The sequence below is a fragment of the Natrix helvetica genome (assembly GCF_964273705.1).
Source record: "Natrix helvetica genome assembly, chromosome: 3".
Classification (NCBI taxonomy): domain Eukaryota; kingdom Metazoa; phylum Chordata; class Lepidosauria; order Squamata; family Natricidae; genus Natrix; species Natrix helvetica.
The window spans coordinates 153,642,753-153,662,015 of NC_138549.1; the positions used below are offsets into that span (position 1 = coordinate 153,642,753).

Sequence of the window (19,263 nt, forward strand, 5' to 3'; positions counted from 1 at the left end):
TCTGTGCTTAATATTTCATCAGAGCATACTTGAAAATTGAGTGCACTGAACACTCAAGAACTGATGCTGTCTATTCCAGGACTAAGCTTCTCACGATTTCAATTTATGAAAGTATCTTCTACTGTTGTCCACTAACACTGTTAGAAAAAAAGTTTTCTGGTGTACTAATACAAAGAAATTATCAAAAATGTCCGTCAAATTTAATAGAAGAACTCCCCCATATAGAAATTTGTTTCAGAGAATTTGCATAGGACCCTGATGGCGAACCTATGGCACGGATGCCACAGCGGCACACAGAGGACTCTCTGCCAGCACACGAGCTGCCCCCCCCCCAGCTGAGCTCCACCATACATGCGCGCAGGCCTCCCGCCGGCCAGCTTATTTTCAGGTCTCTGCAGCGGGTGTTGATTAATCAAAATGCAGTTAAAACATTATACAAGCCATCGAGAAAATAATGTGCGCGCATTGTATTATGGGTGTGGGCATGCGAGGACAAAAAGCTAAACCATCACTGGCATAGGAATTAAGATGACTCAAATTCTTTAGGAAGAAAATGCCTCATTACTTTGAAGTTAATTTTCCAGCTTTGAACACCTGACGGTTGCAGCAGGCAACCCTGCTGCTTAAATAAGAAACTGATACTGTTATTGGGAAGTAGCAGGAGAAGAACAAGTTCTGGGTCTCATTGTTGAAGGAGAATATCCTGCCCATCCAGCAAACTACTGGAGAGTTATTTCACACACTAGAAACAGATTTTGATTGTGCTACCCATGGGCATTCTGAGAGGAAAAACAAATTATGGCTCTGTGAACAAATGCATCTGTTCAACATATTCATTTGCTCAATGACACATCTTGATATGTATGTAAACATCTGCTTCTTAGATCTAAAAATGTGCAACCCGCAAGATGGGAGCAATTTATTACAATGGTAGATCAGCACAGGAAACAAAGGGGAAAAAACTGGTAAGGTTCTAAGCCTTAGATATATAGTATTATTTTAGCTTTGCCATAAAATTTTACCACTCTACGCAAAAACATAATGTAACATAAGCTTTGGGCTGAATTATTCTAATTCTAATACTGAATTAAACTGAAGTCATCTTGGATGATGCACTGTTAAATTTCAGCAGAGTTTGTCACAAGCACAAATAATGTTGTCCCCTCAGTTTGCCACATGCTTGTCCACTGGCTAAAGGCTACCACTTGTGAAGTAAATGTTTGATTTAATATCGCACAAACTAGACTTGAAGAGATGATCACAATTGCTTACCTGGAAGTAACGCCTACTGCATTTCTTCAAATTAGAATTTAGAAATTTTAAATTAGAACGTATTTAGTCTGCATTTTTTGTTCCTATTTTTGTGATAAACACCATGAGACACAATGGAATCTACTATTGAAGAATATGCATACAGAACTACAATGCCAAATGCATTATTCTATTTTGCAATCTAAAAGAGAGGTTGAACCTTAAAATTTATCTTAAATTACAGCTTACTTTTAATTACAGAAAACTATTAAAAATAATATATATAATATTACACACACACACACACACAATATTTAATTTATTTACTTATTCATCATATTTAGACACTAGCCATCTCCCTCATAGAATCACTCTGAGCAGGGTTGGTATTGATACTTCAATAACCTCCATTATACACACACACACACATACAATGGGCGCGATGCTTCAGCAGTTAAAGACGCTGAGCTTGTCAGCTGACAGTCCAGGTTTGAGCCCCGAGCCCTGCGCCCTTACTTGCCTCAGCTCCTGCCCAACGGGCAGTTCAAAAGCATGCAAATGCAAGTAAATAAATAGGCATCACTTTGTTGGGAATTTAATAGCGTTCCATGGGCTTTGGCATATAATCATGCTGGCCACATCATCACAGAAATGTATTTGGACAAAGCTGACTCCCTCAACTAAGAAACAGAGATGAGCATCGCCCCACTAGAATCGGACATGACAGGACAGGGGAAACTTTTACCTCAACCTTTTGGTGGCATCACTGGCCCTGGTTTGTTTTAGGAACTCTTTCAAATACACACATATTTATGTTGGCCACAAATTTATAGTATTATATTATTTCTGGAAACTATAGCAAATGAAAAGCAATCTATAAAAATGTTAAAATAAGCTCCTCCAATTAGGGAGCCTCCCAAAGTTCTGATTGAAAGATTAGTATATATTTGGCTTCTTTTAGGTTTCTTTAATTTAATTTAACATTATTACATCTGATGTAATTTTATGCTAAAATATAAAATACTTACCATGATGAATGATGCCGTTCTCCAGCAGAGCTTGTCCCAGATTGACCCCTTCTTCTGGTTTGCTTATCTCCCCAATTTCTTTCAACCAACAAACAAACTCACTGGAAAGAAAAAGAGAAGCAGTTTAACTAATGAAGCTAGTTTCCTATTTCCTTAAGGCAAAAAATAAATGTGCAAGATGTGACATGACCCAAGGCATTTTTCTCTCTACCAGGTAAAGCAAAGCATATTCACATGGAAGCCACATGGTGGTTAGAATGCTGATGTTCAAATTCCTGCCCCCTTCACAAAATGCCGAGAGAGACTCTTAGCCAATCATTTTCTGTTCACCTGGTCTACTTCAAGGAGCCTTCGTAATGTCTTTAAACAGGCTGACAAGGCAGCATTCTATGAATCTTTCCTGAGTTGGTGCATGCATGATCTTTGAATAGTGACATCTCTATATCAGCCTTTAGCTTTCTCTCCTAATGATCAATTCCTAAAATAAAACACTGCAAATTTTACACAAAATGCATCCTATTTAAATCATCTGCCAAATTGAGTGTGTTAACTTTTTATTTAAAATGTATGAACATATTATGGTTATAGATTTACTCAATATGTGCTGATTGTGTATAAAGAAAGGCATATCTCTCAGTCACTCATAACTTTGACACAAAAGTTATCTGTGTAATAAAGTATTGATATTTCTACAGTCACCTTAAAGGTCATCGAGACTACTTCTGCAATTAATCCGTGATTAACACTTGGGCTTCTGAATTGCATGCCAGAGGCTGCAGTCTAAGAAAATATGGATGCAAGATGGGAAAAAAATGTATTAATTTGTATTGTTACTGTCTCATTTGCATGTTCTGCCTTCTTTAAAATTACCACTTGGATTGAATTCCTAAATCTCGACTGTAAAAATATAATTGGTAGTTCCTTGATTAGGACAAAATCCCATCAAAACAGCAGGGCAAGCTAATGTATATAAAAATGGGGGGAAACTCCATACCTATTCACACTGAGGACGTTATCTAGCTGGGTAATGAAAGGTCTGCAAATGAACAATTAAGGTCAGAATGGCCCAAGACTCCATAGTTCAATCCTGAACTACATATATTCTCTTCTACTGGAATGCAGAAATTCATGTCATTTATTCAATGACATGAATAATAAAGTTAAATAATAAAATATTGTCAAATTACAATAAAGAAGTCAGCAACCTAACTTATCTTTTATTTATTTCCTTTGTTCCAGAATTTTACTATGGATAAGAAGAACTGAAGAAGCTTCTTGGATGAGAAGCAAACACACCAAGCAAAAATAAAGAAAGTCCAGTTGCTTTTTGAAAAAGCACCTTTGGGACAACCTTGACCTGAATGACTGAGAATCTCCAAAGACATCTGGTAGAGACTGGTGTTCTTTACGGGTCATCCATAAACATCAGAAAACTGTATCTACCCAATTTGTTAACTCTGATCAACTTTTTTCCATTCCAGTGCCTTTCAGATATTCCAGCTGTCTTTCTACAATTCCTATTAAATCTCATCCTGTTTAGACAGTAATTTCAACATACAGAAATTATGTTCAGCCACACTAACTACTGAGAAGTCCTGCAATTAGTTAATATAGCCTTTCTTTTTTTATTCCCCTAAATGAATTTTAAAATGTTATTTATTTCTTTGGGTTTCCCCCCCCCCCCCTGAAACAGACTACCTGTGGCTTGGATGAGTCAGCCGTTCCTAAAACATGTTGAAATTGTAGAGTCAAATTCACTGCAACTGGAGGCATGGTTTGGATAAGCAAGCGACATACACAAATGGCAAGAATTACAGCTATTTTATTGTACATCTATTTCCTCCGCAGGGGTGCACTTTCATGCTTTGCCTGGCTTTTGCAGAGCTTTGAAATAACCGATTTTTCACTTGGCAAACTACCAAATTCCCTCAGGAATAAGGGTAATGCCCCATTCATCAAGGGTTTTTTTTTTTCCTTTTTTCTTTGCCCAATCTCTTTCTTGTTCATCCATGGCTACAAAACAGCTGCAGTCTGTCTGGATCGGAGTTGTGGCTTATGCGTTACGACATAGCATTGCAGTCATTCATTCAGAGAAGAAAGAATACCTTCTAAGAAAGCAGGGCTACTGCTTCCAATGATATTTCATACAGAGTTTCCATCTTCTCCCCACAGTGTGTAACTTAACTCATGTGCTCATGTTTATGGTTTTCCTTTGAGCCATGTCTATGATTACTGGAAGAAAGGTGAATTTAATAATAGCTCCAACTAGGTATAAGAAGTGTGTTGGTTTTGAAAAACTAAAAGTCAGCCCTGGTGTGCCTGGCGGCCCAGGGCAGCCATTCTGGCGGGGAACAGAGAAGCCAGGATTGCCTTTTATGCTGGGACCCAAGAATAACATGGCCACCGTGAAGCCACTCTTCGCACTTACAAACCATTGTAGCACTCCCATGTCACACGATCAAAATTTTGGCACTCGTCAACCGGCAGATATTTATGAAAGTGGCAACATCCTGGGGACATGAGATTGTCAGCTTCCAACAAGCAAAGCCAATGGGGGAAGTCAGATTTGCTAAATGACCTTGTTTCATTTAACAACTGTTGTGATTTGCTTAACTATGGCAGAAAAGGATGTAAAACTGGGCACAATTTATTTAATAACTGCCTGGCTTAGCAATGCAAATTCTGGTCCTAGATATGGTCCCAAGTTTAAGACTAACTCTGTAAGTTAAAAACTCCTATTATCTCTGTGACCTCAGCAGAAGATATTACCAAAGAAACAAGACTAGTGAAAAAGATTTTGAAGGATCGGGTCCTGCACATTGACTTCTGTGTGGTCCTAGTCAGAAGGATGCAATTCATAAGAAAGCAAATTTGCACTGATGCAAGAAGAAAGATTAGGAAGGTCGTGGACAAGTAAGGCCTTCAGAAAAAGAGCAGCTATGTTTGGAACCAATATTAAGTTCTCTACCAACAACTTTGTATACTCCGAGATCTGTCAAACAAACTATAAAAGTCCCACTTGCTGTGCGTGACAAGATGCAATGTTAGTGGTTTGAGATCAGAATAGCAAGAAAATGTGCAGACCATATTTTGAATGGGGGGGGGGAGCATAGTAAGATGAACAGATATGAATTAACTGATCTGTTATGAAAAGCAAGCTGACTGCTAAAGTTAAGTTAGAAGCTCACCATTCTATTCTTATCTTTCATAGGTTTGGCAGTTATGGGCAAGGCAGAAAGATTGCTACGTGGAAGGATGAAACCTTGTTTATAGTTAGATATGTGAATTTGGAATTAGAATGCATAAAGGAATAAGTTTCAGATCAAAATGGGGGTGGGGTCTTTTGTTTTAAAAAAAGGTGGGGAAGCATTAAAGTACTTATAGAGAGATATTTTTAAAGCTCGTACTAGACAAAAGCAGGATGGAAACAAAAAGTAACCTACAGTGTGAAATATTTCATGCACCTCAAGAAAAATTATTGCAAGATCTAACTAACACCTTCTACAGGCATTTGGAAAAGACAGCTTCCACAGCAAAACGGGAGGAGGGAGTCAAACTATTCTCCAAGGCACCTGAGGGTAGAACAAGAAGCAATGGGTGGAAACTAATTAAGGAGAGAAGCAACTTAGAACTGAGGAGAAACTTCCTGACAGTTAGAACAATTAATCAGTGGAACAGCTTGCCTCCAGAAGTTGTGAATGCCCCAACACTGGAAGTCTTTAAGAAGATGTTGGATCGCTATTTGTCTGAAACGGTATAGGATTTCCTGCCTAGGCAGGGGGTTGGACTAGAAGACCTCCAAGGTCCCTTCCAACTCTACTATTGTATTATTGTATAAAACAAACAAGAGATCCCTCATGATTTAATGCAGGGGTATCAAACTGGAATCCCAAAGGCTGGATGAGTCACGCACAGGCCATGCCTGCCCCAGCTCTATGAAGGCAAAAAACATCACGCTACATCATGATAGATCATGTGACACAATCGAGCTTGACACCACAATATTCATTCAAAATATGTTGTGGATCAACTCAGAACCTTAATGCTGACAGTATCTAGACTAGGACTGACAATCCTGTGGGCTAGATACGTCATGCACTGACCACGCCTACGCCTGTGTTAGCGAAAAGGGGGGGGAGTCACGATACATCACATGACGATGCTGTGACGATGAGAGTTTGACACTTCTGATCTAGACCCATGAATGGAGTCTAACTAATCATCCTGGCACAGCTTTTCCCATCAGGGAAAGTAATCCCTGCAGTTGTGTTTTGTCTATTAGAAGAAGATGCTGTACTCCATGCCCATGAAATGTCCGATTATAATGTAATGTAGAATCCCAGGAGGAATGGGATGCTTCCCAGAGAATAAAGAGACAGCAGAGGCATCATCTACTTTTATTTCTGCATTTTAAATTCAACATTATAAGACAAAACAACTGCCAAGAGTACCCTTTTTCTGAGCAAAAAGACGGGGTCAGGAGAGAAGGAAGGCTGGACAAGATAGGCTGTCGAAACTATTTTCAGATTGTACGTGTTTGTTTTGCATTTGATTCCTTCCTTTTCTAGTGATCTTGTCTCTCACATCCAAAAGAATCTGCTGCCATTACATAATCCAAGGGCATTATTTAGGAATGAATGATTAATTTTAATAAATTAACTGTAATAGGGGTTAAAGACCTTTCCAATTAAGTTCCATCAAAGCACATCTGATTTGGCTCCACAAACCATTCACAGAAAACTCATAGTCCTTTCAGTTAATTGGAAAGAAAGGCTCCATTCAAACCAAAATCACTTACTTGCCAAAAAAGCACTTGGGAACAGTGCTTAATTTTCTCCTCCTGTCTTTGATAAGATTCACTTTCTTGTTCGTCATCATGTGATACAGTTTTTCTCCTTTCTCAGCAATCATAGCATAAGCATCTCTCTCCATGCCTAGCTTCAGACCTAGAAAACAAAAGCAGAATCTTCCATAAACACTTCCCAGATAAACTTGATCCAAAAAAAAAGGTTGGCCTAATACCAACTAGATCACAAACATTTTCCTTTCCTCGGTGGAAATAATTTTGTAAACAAGAGAGACAAAAACAAGCTTCTCAGTTGTGAATAGACACTTCTTCTCCCCTAAATAGAGTAAGGGTAAATCTGAAGCTTCTTTTCTATCCTTTTTCAATGGAAGCCGTTCATTACCTTCCATCACAACTAAGGTTGTGTATATTGACAACGCATCCAAGTCAATCATAAATATACTGAATAGACTGCATCAAGTTTCTGATCTAATTAGAGAAAGTGTAGTATTATGTCCAGTGCAATTCAGAACTGTTTTCGTGATCAGATTTCTACTGAAACTATTTGCAGGGGAGAGGGACATTCTGGCCAATTGCCTTCTTCCCTCCATTCTATAATACATTACTCCAAAACACTTGCTGACAAATTCTGCCAAAGGTAATTTGCAAAGTCAGATTGGGATAGAAAGCAGTCTGTGTAATTCAACACATTCTCAATTTGCAACTACATCATCGAATTCCCTAAGCTCTGAGGTAAGGAGAAGATTGCAACGCATCCCTTGCTCATCTGGTTAGAGCATAAAACATTTTGTCTTGGTGCTGATAATGGCTTGGCTGTTGAAGTATCTCAACCAGATGGGATTGGTTTTCAATAAAATGTTGAATTCATGCCTAAAACCTCCTTGATTTTCTTCTTATCTTTGACAAATAGAAATTGCCTCTAGGCAAACAAATGAATCTCTAATTGTCAGCCCTCCCAGGTAAACCAGACAGGGAACATAAGCAGATGAACTAATTCTTTATAATGTAAGTACACATTAGAAGAATCTTGCAAAGTTGAAAGTATAAACTTCCCACTGACACTTTTAACTTCTTGATCCTTTAGGGTGGGTCCTTCCTAAATTTGTTACTCTATCTGTTAAGCCATTGGGGTCTCCTGCCTCTCTTATCTGATTGTTACATAGAAAACATATCTTCTCCTCATTCCTCAAGGTCTTCACGCATTCCATTACATCAGTGTTTTGGAAGACAGTAAAGCCTTCACATGTAGAAGATTAACAAAGTTTGAAAAACAAGATCAATAAAGAATGTATGCACTACTAAAACTCTCCTGTTAGTTTGTTCGCAACCTTTAATTAGGTGACATGGTGCATCATACTGCATCAATTTTGCTAATCAAATTAACTCAAATGAGCTAACTTAAAGAACACGTTCAAAAGTTAGGACCCATTACTCACATGGTATTAAAAACTGGCAATGTTGTAACCACTGTCAGTCACAGCCAGGTGACATTCATTTCTAATGCTCCCAATCAGCTTCCCCACATGGAAACTCACTGAGGGATGCTGAGAGGAAGATGGAGATTGCTCTGTCTCCCACTACTTTTCTGCCCACCTATGGTCATTCTGTTTCTCTGTTTAGATAAAGAAGTACTGTATGTCTGAAATAATGCCCTAATACAGGGGTCTCAAATTCGCACCATCATGGTGGTGTCACGTACCATATCGCAATTTTCCCCTTCGCTAAACCGTGCATGGGCATGGCCAGTGCGTTACGCATCCAGCCCATGGGCTGCAAATTTGACAGCCCTGCCCTAAAGGATCTGAGGTTGTCTAGTTGTACCAAAACCTCAAGAAAGCTAGTGACTGGATGAAAAGATAATACAGAACTAAGTATTGTTGGCTCTTTTAAATTGGTATAGGTCTGTTTGTTTAAATTTGCATGTTACGGCTTCGCATTATGTGAGGATTCTATAATAGTCCCTTCCTCCTAAAGAAAGAAAACCCATTAGGCTCTCTTTAAAAAAGATAATCCTACTGATTGTGCAAGTATTGTTTTTATGTGCTAGTTTAATATATTAAAACACTTAACATACTATTACTACTACATATTACTGTCACTGAGTAATTCACACTTGCCAGGACATTTTAATTTGCTGCTTTTTAATATGAGTTCTATCAGAATCATGCAGACTAAGAAAGAAAGCTGGTAAAAAAAGATGAAAAAAACAGTAAAAAGGTTATATGAATGCAACATGGACTAATCTACTTCACTGTACATGTATTTATTGCTAATACTTCTGAGGTTATGTATGTATGTATGTATTTATTTATTTATTTATTTATTTATTCATTTATTTATATTCATTCATTCATTCAATTTCTATGACTGCCCAAGTCAACCAGTGACTCAAGGTTATAAGTTGAATATTATTATTTTTTTCTTCTGTTCAACCATGTCCAATTATCAGAGACTGCCTGGACAAGTCGCTGCCCTTTTCTTGGCAAGGATTTTGAAAAGTGGTTTGAAACTGTCTCCTTCCTTGGGTTGAGAGAAGTGGTTGGCCCAAGGTCATCCAGTTGGCTTTAGGCCTAAGGCAGGATTAAAACTCCTGATCTCCTGGTTTCTACCTGATGTCTTAACCATGACACCAACTTAGTGTGCTGTATATGTAAAGTGTGTATATACCACGCCGCATTAGTCTTATTCATTTTGTTGCATTAAAAATTTATTTCCCACTATGCTGAGTAATTGAGTTAAGAAAATTTTAAAAAGAAAATTAAAAAAAAGAATTGCTGAAATTAATATTACAATCAACTAACAATCAAATGCCTGGTTGTTTGGGTTGATTTATATTCTCCCTAAACTCTTATGCAATGCTGATCTTGATCAAAATACATTTAGAACTGCAAAGATTTCATTCTTGGTAAAGAAGAACAATAGACAGAGTTGGGGGTGAGGTCAAGTGCATCAACAGTTTAGAGCAGGGGTGTCCAAACTTGGGAACTTTAAGACTTGTGGACTTCAACTCCCAGAATTCCCCAGCCAGCATGGCTGGCTGGGGAATTCTGGGAGTTGAAGTCCACAAGTCTTAAAATTCCCAAGTTTGGACACCCCTGGTTTAGAGTCATTGCATTCCCACAAAGGGTCCAAGCCCAACTCCTCTTGGATTCCACTGAATTATCTGGCCACCACTTTAGTGAAGAACTTTTCTTGACGAGATTCTTGGGTATGGGCTTGAAAAATTTTTCTATGCAACAACCTAATGGACCATCTTGATTCAACAGCTGGTTTGGATTTGACTGCTGATATTTAGTGTATAGGTTTACACTTTGTATATCCTCTTATATTTATATATAGTTGCAGTTACCTTCAAACGGCATTTGAATTTAGGTTTTGCTGGCAAGCTCTTGCAGTGGTAATGCAATTATTCATATAAGAGTAAATCAGCAATAGTTTTCTTTGCAGTCATAAATGCAAACAGATATCTTACCCGCAGATAGCAATACATCATTTTGCTTTGGGCTATATTTTACTTCCCAGTTTTCCCAGTTGCAATGTATGTCTGTGAAAGTTGGACCATAAGAAATGCTCAGAACCAAAGAATTAGGACCTTTGAACTATGGTGCTGGAGAAGACTCCTGCGAGTTCCTTGGACTGCAAGGAGATCAAACCGGTCAGTCCTAGAGGAGATCACCCGACTGTTCTTTAGAAGGCCAGATCCTGAACATGAAACTCAATACTTTGGCCACCTAATGAGAAGGAAGGACTCACTGGAAAAGACCTTAATGCTGGGAAAGATTGAGGGCAAAAGAAGAAGGGAACGACAGAGAATGAGGTGGCTGGATGGAGTCACCGAAGCAGTCAGCGTGAGTTTAAATGGACTCCAGAGGATGGTAGAGGACAGGAAGGCCTGGAGGCACGTTGTCCATGGGGTCACGATGGGTCAGACATGACTTCGCAACTAACAACAACATACTTGTCTTGTAAGCAAGGAAGTGGGAAAAAACATCCAGCAAGTCCAATGTTTTGCTTGAATTTCTTGTCATTATGCAATAAAATTAGCCATAGTTTGTGTGTGGTGTTTTTTTTAATAATCTCTGTAGACATGTAGGTAACAGGAACTGCTACCTCACTTGCTTTTATGACTTTGGGTGAAAAACAAGGGAATAGGGCTACAGGTAAGTTCTCAATTTACTACCACAATTGGGAGTGGAATTTTTCATTTCTAAGTCAAAGCACCATATGACTAGACTTTATTTTAAAACTATTTTTGCCACCATTTGTTTAAAAAAAAGATCACGGAATTGTTAAGTGAATCACATGGTTGTTAAGTGAATCATATCATAAGTCCAAATCCACTCCCTTGAATAGGTTGAGGCTTTTCTTTTGCCAGAAACCAGCAAAACGCATCACAAATCAGGTTCACAAGCCAGGATGTTACAACTGGTTGCAGGTGCGAATAAGTTGGCAAGTGCCCAAAATGCTGTCATAATTTCAATGGAGTAACTGTGTCAGTTTGAATTGCATCCATGGTCAATTTTTCATGGCATATGGGAGATTTTAAAAGAGTTTAATAATACAAGTAAATGCCAGAACCTTAACGAAATGTATGTTGTAAAAACTATTATAGTTTTTCCATAGTTATTAGCATAAGGAATACTAATATACATTCCTTTCCAGAACATATTACAGCAGACTCGGGAATCCCTTGGAAACAAAAGAGCCTGCAACAAGGCTTTCTTATATATTAATTTTTAACACTCTCCTGTGGTCTTATGTGTAGGTTTTATTGTTTTTAAAGGTTATTTAAGATATGTTTTATCGTTCTGTTTTTACTGTATGCCATCTAGAATCACATTTGTGAGCTGGGTGGCTATATAAATTTCACAAATAAATAAATAATAAAATTACCATATTTTTCGGAGTATAAGGCATACTTTTCCCCCTAAAAGAGGCTGAAAATTTGGGTGCTTCTTATACTCTGAAAGTAGCTTTTTCAAACCTTTTTTTAGCCCTAATGAGGCGCTAAGGAGGGAAGTGATCATCCGATTTGCCTGCTTTTCTCTTGCTTCTCTCTCTGTGCTTTAGAAGCTGTTTTTTTATCCCCAACCAGGGGATAAAAAGCATGCTAGCTCTCAAAACCAGCAAATCTATATGCTGAAGCTAAGCAGACTAAGCCAGATGAATACCTGGTAGGCAGAATTTCCCCCCCTATTTTCCTCTCCAAAAACTAAGGTGTGTCTTATATTCTGAAAAATACAGTACTTATTTGCTTATAAAACAAGAGACATAAAACTTTCACATGTTGTGCAAAATAAACTCAAATATGACTTTATATATGCCAAGAGTACTTGAGCGCCACATCTCTGAATCTGTTTTAAGGGAGAAACTTTCTACATTGTAGATGCTTAAATTATACCTTTGTACCGCCATCACCATATTTATTTATTTATTGACTATGACAATGAAAATAAGCTGCTCCTTTTTTAGATGGGAAAATTCTGCAAAGGTATAGCGACTTTTGTTTCTAAAATATAAAAAGTGTCAGCCACAAACTTACTTTCTCTTTGTTCCCGCTCCTTGATTATAGCATCCAGCCATTTCTGTTTGTCCTCTGCTGTCTTGGCCATACAGACAAACCATTTGTTTTTTGCCGTGTTGTGTATCTTCCATCCATTTGTTACTGTGTAACCATTACTGTGATAATCAGCTGTAAAATGACAAATGGACCAAGAAGAGAGTGAGTGCAAACCTGGAGCCTAAAAGGAAAATAAATTCAACCTGGGCTTCACCATTGTCCATTTTTATGGCAGTAATAGAGACAGCTAATAGGTGTTCCAAAAGTTTCATCACAATATTTAGATATTGAATTGGAACACAGATCGAATGAAACCTGGTTCCTATTGTTGGAAGAAATGTCCTTCTGGGTTTGGCTCCAAGTGGGGAAAAAGACACTGGAGACATGGAGGCTGCTTGGAAAGATGGTTTTAATGGTGGACAGGACCGCATGGCTTGAGTCCTGAACAGAAAAGGTGATCACATGCTTCAATGTTGGTGGAAAAGAGAAGGGAAGGGAAGAGAAGAGAAGAGGCTGAAGAAGGGCTTGCAGGGATTTTTATAATCTGTTCGGCCCCACCTATCTGTTTCCTGTTCCTGTGTAAGAAATGTATTCTGATTGGTTGCCAGACTCCCATGGGCCCATGCAAGGGCAACCATCTAGGCTGAGTTTTGAATCCAGGTTTGGTTGAATTCTCAGATGCCATGTGGTCAGTTGAGTAAAAGGCAATATTATCCTGCCTTAATCCCATCACTCTGGAGCTGAAGAGGAGAACTCTTTATTATGTAAAGTGGACTAGCTTGGCCTTTAATGGCTCATGGACAAAAGGTGGGGGCAGGAAGCTGCAGGGAGAGTTACCTTGTCTTTTTGAAACATATTTCTTTTCACATCCAGAGAAATATTCTGCCTTTTCAATATTTCCTAGGATATTTCATTTTTCTGGGGGAGGGCTGGGTGATAACTTCCTACACTATCTTGCATGCCACTGAAATACCTTGTGTGGGGAATTGTGAAAATAATACTGAGAGTATTCCAAAATCAGGTAGGAGAATGATTAATGAAAAGGTATCTATTATATCAAGTGATAGAGCAGTGGTGTATTCCAGATCCCGTTGCAACGGGTACACTGTGACGGGGCCGGCATCCACCTCGGGCACACACGCCGTGCACGCATGCGTACGCCACCGCCCTGTGATGCTCCAACTACTTGACGGAGGTCATGCAGGTGCCGTACAATGTGCGCGCAGGCACAATTGGCCCATTTCCCTCAAAAAGCAGTAAGGAACATGGGCGAGTGGCATTCCGGTACAGTGGCCGCTGCTCCCAGCTGCCACCAGTACACTCATACCGGGCCATACCACCCGGAACCCAGCACTGTGATAGAGTCAACTCAGCTTCATCTAATGGTTACTTGAACCAGAATTAGAACAGTTGATCTGAATTGCTTTTAACCTTAAGGAGTTCAGACTGACTACAAATCAATAATACTTTAGTGACAGAGTTTTTACATTGGTACACTTTGGACTACATTAATTTTCAGGTCCTTGGTTTAATCTGGTGAGTGAATTAACACATTTTAGGGTTAGTGCTAAAATGAACTACCAACTAACTATAATTTAGCAAAGTTAAGAGTTGCTAAGCTTTTTCTGGGGATGGATTTTCTAGATCTTTACCAAACCTAGTTGAATGTATTAACAGAGACTTGGAATTTTAATACCACTTCAGAAATGCATTCAATCCAAACTAAAGTGACGTCTGCCAAGAAAACAACTGGATTTTTCTTTGACAAATAAAATAGATTTGTTCATTTGTTTGCTTACTTACTTAATTTCTATGCACCCATTCCTGAAGACTCGGAGCAGCTAACATTCAAAATCATTTCATAAACTAAAGACAACACCCTCCAGAATAATACATTTGCTTATTCATTTAAACTTATTGGCCACCTTACTCCAGGGAAATAAATATACATGCAATATAAGCAACATTAATATGTACAGGTAATTCTCATTGAATGACCACTCATTCAGTGAGCATTAGAAGTTATGATGGTGCTACATGTGGAAGACTTACCATAGGTCCTGATATGCAGCCATCACAGCACACCTGTTGTCACATGATCAAAATTCAGACACTTGGCAACTGGCTCACAATCGTGACCCTGCAGTATGTCACAGTCATCTAATTGCCATTTGCAATCTTCACTGCTGTTTTCCAACAAGCAGAGTCAATGGAAAAGCAGGTAGGTGGTGACAAATTATGATCAAATTATGACCATGAGATGCTGCAACCATACCACAGCCATCACCTCATAAATTGAATTCAGGAAGACACCCGCCCACCCCCAAATCACCTCTGAAAGGGTGCATACAATTCCACTAAGAGTCAAAAAAGAAGAACACAACTTGTCCTTTTGAGACAAAAATCAATTGGTCCTTACCTGTCCCATCTTCCACATTCTCAACCTCCATTACTTCTGTGTTTATTCGCCCTCTGAAAATGTAGAGGGATCCATTGATAGACTTAGTACGCTTAGATGTTTTCTTCCCAGCAACTCTGTAGTTAATGAATATGTAGTGAACAAGGATGTTTATTATGTATTGGACAGTTTCAACGCAACAACTTACCCCTTACAAACATCCTGCCACCTGAAATTGGGATGGGGATAGGAGTATAATATATGCCACCCCCTGTACTGGTAACCACGTAACCATAAATACTGTATCATAAAGCCGTTGTGGAGGTGTGTTTTATAAAGGCAACGATGCAGGCACATAATGACAGATGGCAGAGGAACAGTTGGCAGCTAAAAATATAATCCATCTTTATGACAGGATCTGAAGCCATAGTAATATTAGAGTGGTTAGTTAGCTATATATGTATGTGTGCAAGTATGTGTGCTTGCATTGTATTGATTTATGTATTTGTCCACTTCTCAATTGCTTTTGTTTAGTGGTTGCTTAATTTGATTTAAGACGAAAGTTCTCAAAGGTCAACCAAAAAAAAGGATGCTGAGTCAGAAGATTTCGTTTAAGCAGAGATGATGATGATGATGATGATGCTAAAAGTAGAGAACACATAAGAAATGAATAATAAGAGTCCTGCTGGATCAAACTCAGCACTATCTTCTCCCTCAAGGCTGGTCAAGATGCCTCTGAGAAGCACACAAGTAGAACATAAACTTGTCCACATAGTTTTCTTAATCACCATTTAATACCATGGCAGCACATCATTGTAGATGACAATGATAAAAACAAAGAAGCAAATTTGACCAAACACAGGCAACAGCAAGAAGCAAACCTGCAGAAGGGGGGACTTCAATCCCTTTCACCAAAGGCCAGGGTGAAAAGCCAGCACTTCAAAACCTTCTGAAATACCGGCAGGATGGGGGAGGGGTCCATCCGGATCTTGGTGGGAACTTCATTTCAGAGGACAAATATTATGGCAAAATAGTGCATTTCCAAGGTGGACAGTACTGTTCCGCATTTTTCGGAGTATAAGACGCACCATGGTTATGAAGAGGCTTTTTTTTTTTAAGTTTTTGCACTCTGCAAATCTCCCAAAAACGGCCCCATTTTTCATGAAAACGGGCCCGTTTGTTTTCCCCAAAAGGCATGAATACCCTTTAGGGGGCTTTCAGAGTGTTCCTGGGGGGTGGGGCCCATTTTTCACTCATTTCTGCCTTCCCCAGCCCGCAGGAGCTCTCTGAAAGCCTTCCACAGGCTCTGCAGGGCCATTTTTGCAAAGGGGGTGGGGTTTCAGGAGGCAAAAAAATGCTGTATTCAATGTATAAGACGCACCCAGATTTTCAGACTCTTTTGTGAGGGGAAAACGTGCGTCCTATACTCCGAAAATATGGTAATTGAAGGAACCAAGACAATGGCAAACCTGTTTGATCAAATCATCTAGTAGATACTATGGGTGGTCCCTCAAGTAACCAAGCCTTAATTGTATAAGGCTTTCTTAGTAATGAACCGGACCTTGAAATGCATCTGGAAACAAACTGGCACTCTTTTATCTTGTGGAGCAGATATGTTACATGGGCATGTTGAGGCATACCCATCACTGTCTGCACTGCTACATTCTATATACATGCTATATACATTCTATATCCTAAATACATGAGGCACAGTAGCACAGTGGTTAGAGTGCAGTACAGCAGGCTATTTCTGCTGCCTGCCAGCTGCCTGCAATTTGGCAGTTTGATTCTCACCAGGCTGAAGGTTGACTCAGCCTTCCATCCTTCCAAGGTTGGTAAAATGAGGACCCAGATTGTTGGGGGCAATAGGCTGAATCTGGAAAACTGCTTATAGAGGGCTGTAAAGCACTGTAAAGCGGTATATAAGTGCTATTGCTATTCTGATCTGGTTGTAATTGTGAACTGCCCAGAATTTTGTTTTAAGATGGTCAGCCACATAAATCTTATAAATAAGTTTAATAAATAACATTTTCAAGTTTCAGATGGCCTTCAAGGGCAGCACCACATATAGTGCTTTACATTTGTCAAGTTGTGAGGTGGCCAAGGCATGTCTGAAAGGTTTCCCGAGCTAGGCGAGAGCACAACTGCTATGCCAAACAAAGCTGTGTAAAGGGCTTCCTGGACGCAACTGTTCATTGAGCAAAAGCTCTGAGTCCAGGAACATCCCTCAGATTGCACATTACTCTTGACTGAGGAAGTGCTACCCACTCCAAAGTTTCCCCAGATCTAGCTGCCCCAACACAGTCACTTAGCCTTAACAGGAAAAAGTCAGAGACAGTTCTTCCCCATTTACACCCTGCATAGTCTCAAGACAGAGGCTCAACAGTCTCATTCAGCTGGCCTAGCAACCCACAAAGCAGATACCTAGGGAGCAATCGCTTTCACCCAACCAATACCAATTGAAACCATCCCTACAGAAAGGAAAACAACCTCTGTAAAACAGTGGTCCCTATCCCCAAAACATGGAGGTGGCTTAGAAAGATACCATTATTAATGGAACTGAAAGCCATTGAGAAATCAAGGAGTACCAGGATAGATGCACCACCCCATCTCAGTTCCATCACAGGCATCTACAGCATGACCAAGGCTGCCTTAATACTAAATCCTGGCCTGAAACTTGACTGAAAAAGAACTAAATAATCCACTTTAACAGGATTATCATCAACTGCAGACTGGCTACCTTCTCCACAATCTTCCTCAAAAATGGAGAGTTGGAGACTACATAATAATTATGCAGACCATTTGGGGTCAAGTCCCAAAGGTGCTTTTTCGGGAGGCTCCTGGGTTTTGTTTTCCTTGAAGATGTTTCACTTCTCATCCAAGAAGCTTTTTTAGAGAAATCCAGTTTCCTCTTGGAAAAGTATCTTGGGATACTTTGCATGACCTGGATGCCTGAGACTCTCCACAGACATTTGAGGTCAAGGACTTTGCTGAAATAACAGAGTTTTTCTTTGTTTGTTGTCATTGTTTTGGAAGAGTTTACAGTATGTTGCCAACTTCACAGAGATCTGTCCAAGGTTCTGACAAGCCTTTTACCTTTGTGTTTTTAAGAATGAATAGATAAAATGTGACATCAAATATACACATGCTCTTCTTTCTATTACTTTGGATGGGTATTCTTGAGGATCCAAAAGTTGAGCTATGGCAGAACAGAAATCTTCATAGCTATCCGTTTGGATTGACCTACTAAGTGTAAAAAAAAGTTTTGAATATTATAGATTGTGTGCTTGTTTTTTTTGTCCCACATGATTAATAATAATCATGTGTCAATTAAAGATGATTCTCTTAGACTTAGGTCAGGGAATGGGCAAGGAATGGAGTATATCATTAAAAAAAAATCTTATTTTTATGCTGGTCTATGACCATAATAGCTTAGCACTTAGAATTATATACTACTTCACAATGTTTTACAACCAGTTTACAGAGTCAGCATATTGCTCCCAACAATATGGGTCCTCATTTTACCCACCTCAGAAGGATGGAAGGCTGAGTCGACCTTGAGCCTGGTGAGACTCGATCTGCCAATTTGCTGGCAGTCAGCAGAAGTAGCCTGCAGTACTGCATTCTAACCATTACGCCATGAAATATTTGGTTTCATTTTTATTTTACAATATTAAATCATTTGTATCCACCAGACTAAATTACATTCCAAGCAGTGTTTTTTTAAAAAAACAGAAAAGCATAAAGTCCAGTTTATAAAGGAGGAGCAGGTGGCAATAATCAGTGATTTTTCACCCACCTAATTATGAACTGCAAAACAGAAAGTGTGAGTAAGTAAATTTGTTACCCAAAGTACAGCAATAAATTCTAACTAGAAAAGCGGATTTCACTGCCCCCCAACAATCCCGCACATATCTGCATGGATGTGAACATTTCTATCCATGATGCAAAAGAACATTGTTTCAGTTGTATGTGAGTAACTGCACTAAGTAGGCAAAGAAAACACTGTGGTTTTCTCCTTCAAATACCGCTACCTTCTTCTGGAGTCACTTGATAATGAATCGAAAGACCTGTGAAATAATCCTGTAAATTCGACTCCAGTCTATCTACAGTGTGTGTGTGTGTGAGTGAGTGTGTGTGTGTGTGTGTGTGTGTCTGCAGCATGGAAAAGTGGCTCTAATATCAGCCTAGATATACATACATCATAGAGCACTGTTTG

The 19,263-nt window shown here is 39.1% G+C and overlaps 1 protein-coding gene across 4 annotated transcripts in view; it reads right to left on the reverse strand.

The window, feature by feature from the left end:
* The window catches only part of PREX1 (phosphatidylinositol-3,4,5-trisphosphate dependent Rac exchange factor 1), a 258,200-nt gene that overhangs the window by 76,364 nt on the left and 162,573 nt on the right, over positions 1–19,263 (reverse strand). For all 4 annotated transcript variants that reach the window (XM_081947018.1, XM_081947019.1, XM_081947020.1 and 1 more), the window contains exons 8-11: positions 15,066–15,181; positions 12,629–12,778; positions 7,078–7,225; positions 2,280–2,380 (exon numbers count right to left, since the gene is read on the reverse strand). In XM_081947018.1, coding sequence (XP_081803144.1) covers positions 2,280–2,380; positions 7,078–7,225; positions 12,629–12,778; positions 15,066–15,181 — 515 coding nt within the window. The remainder of the gene's footprint in view (positions 1–2,279; positions 2,381–7,077; positions 7,226–12,628; positions 12,779–15,065; positions 15,182–19,263) is intronic.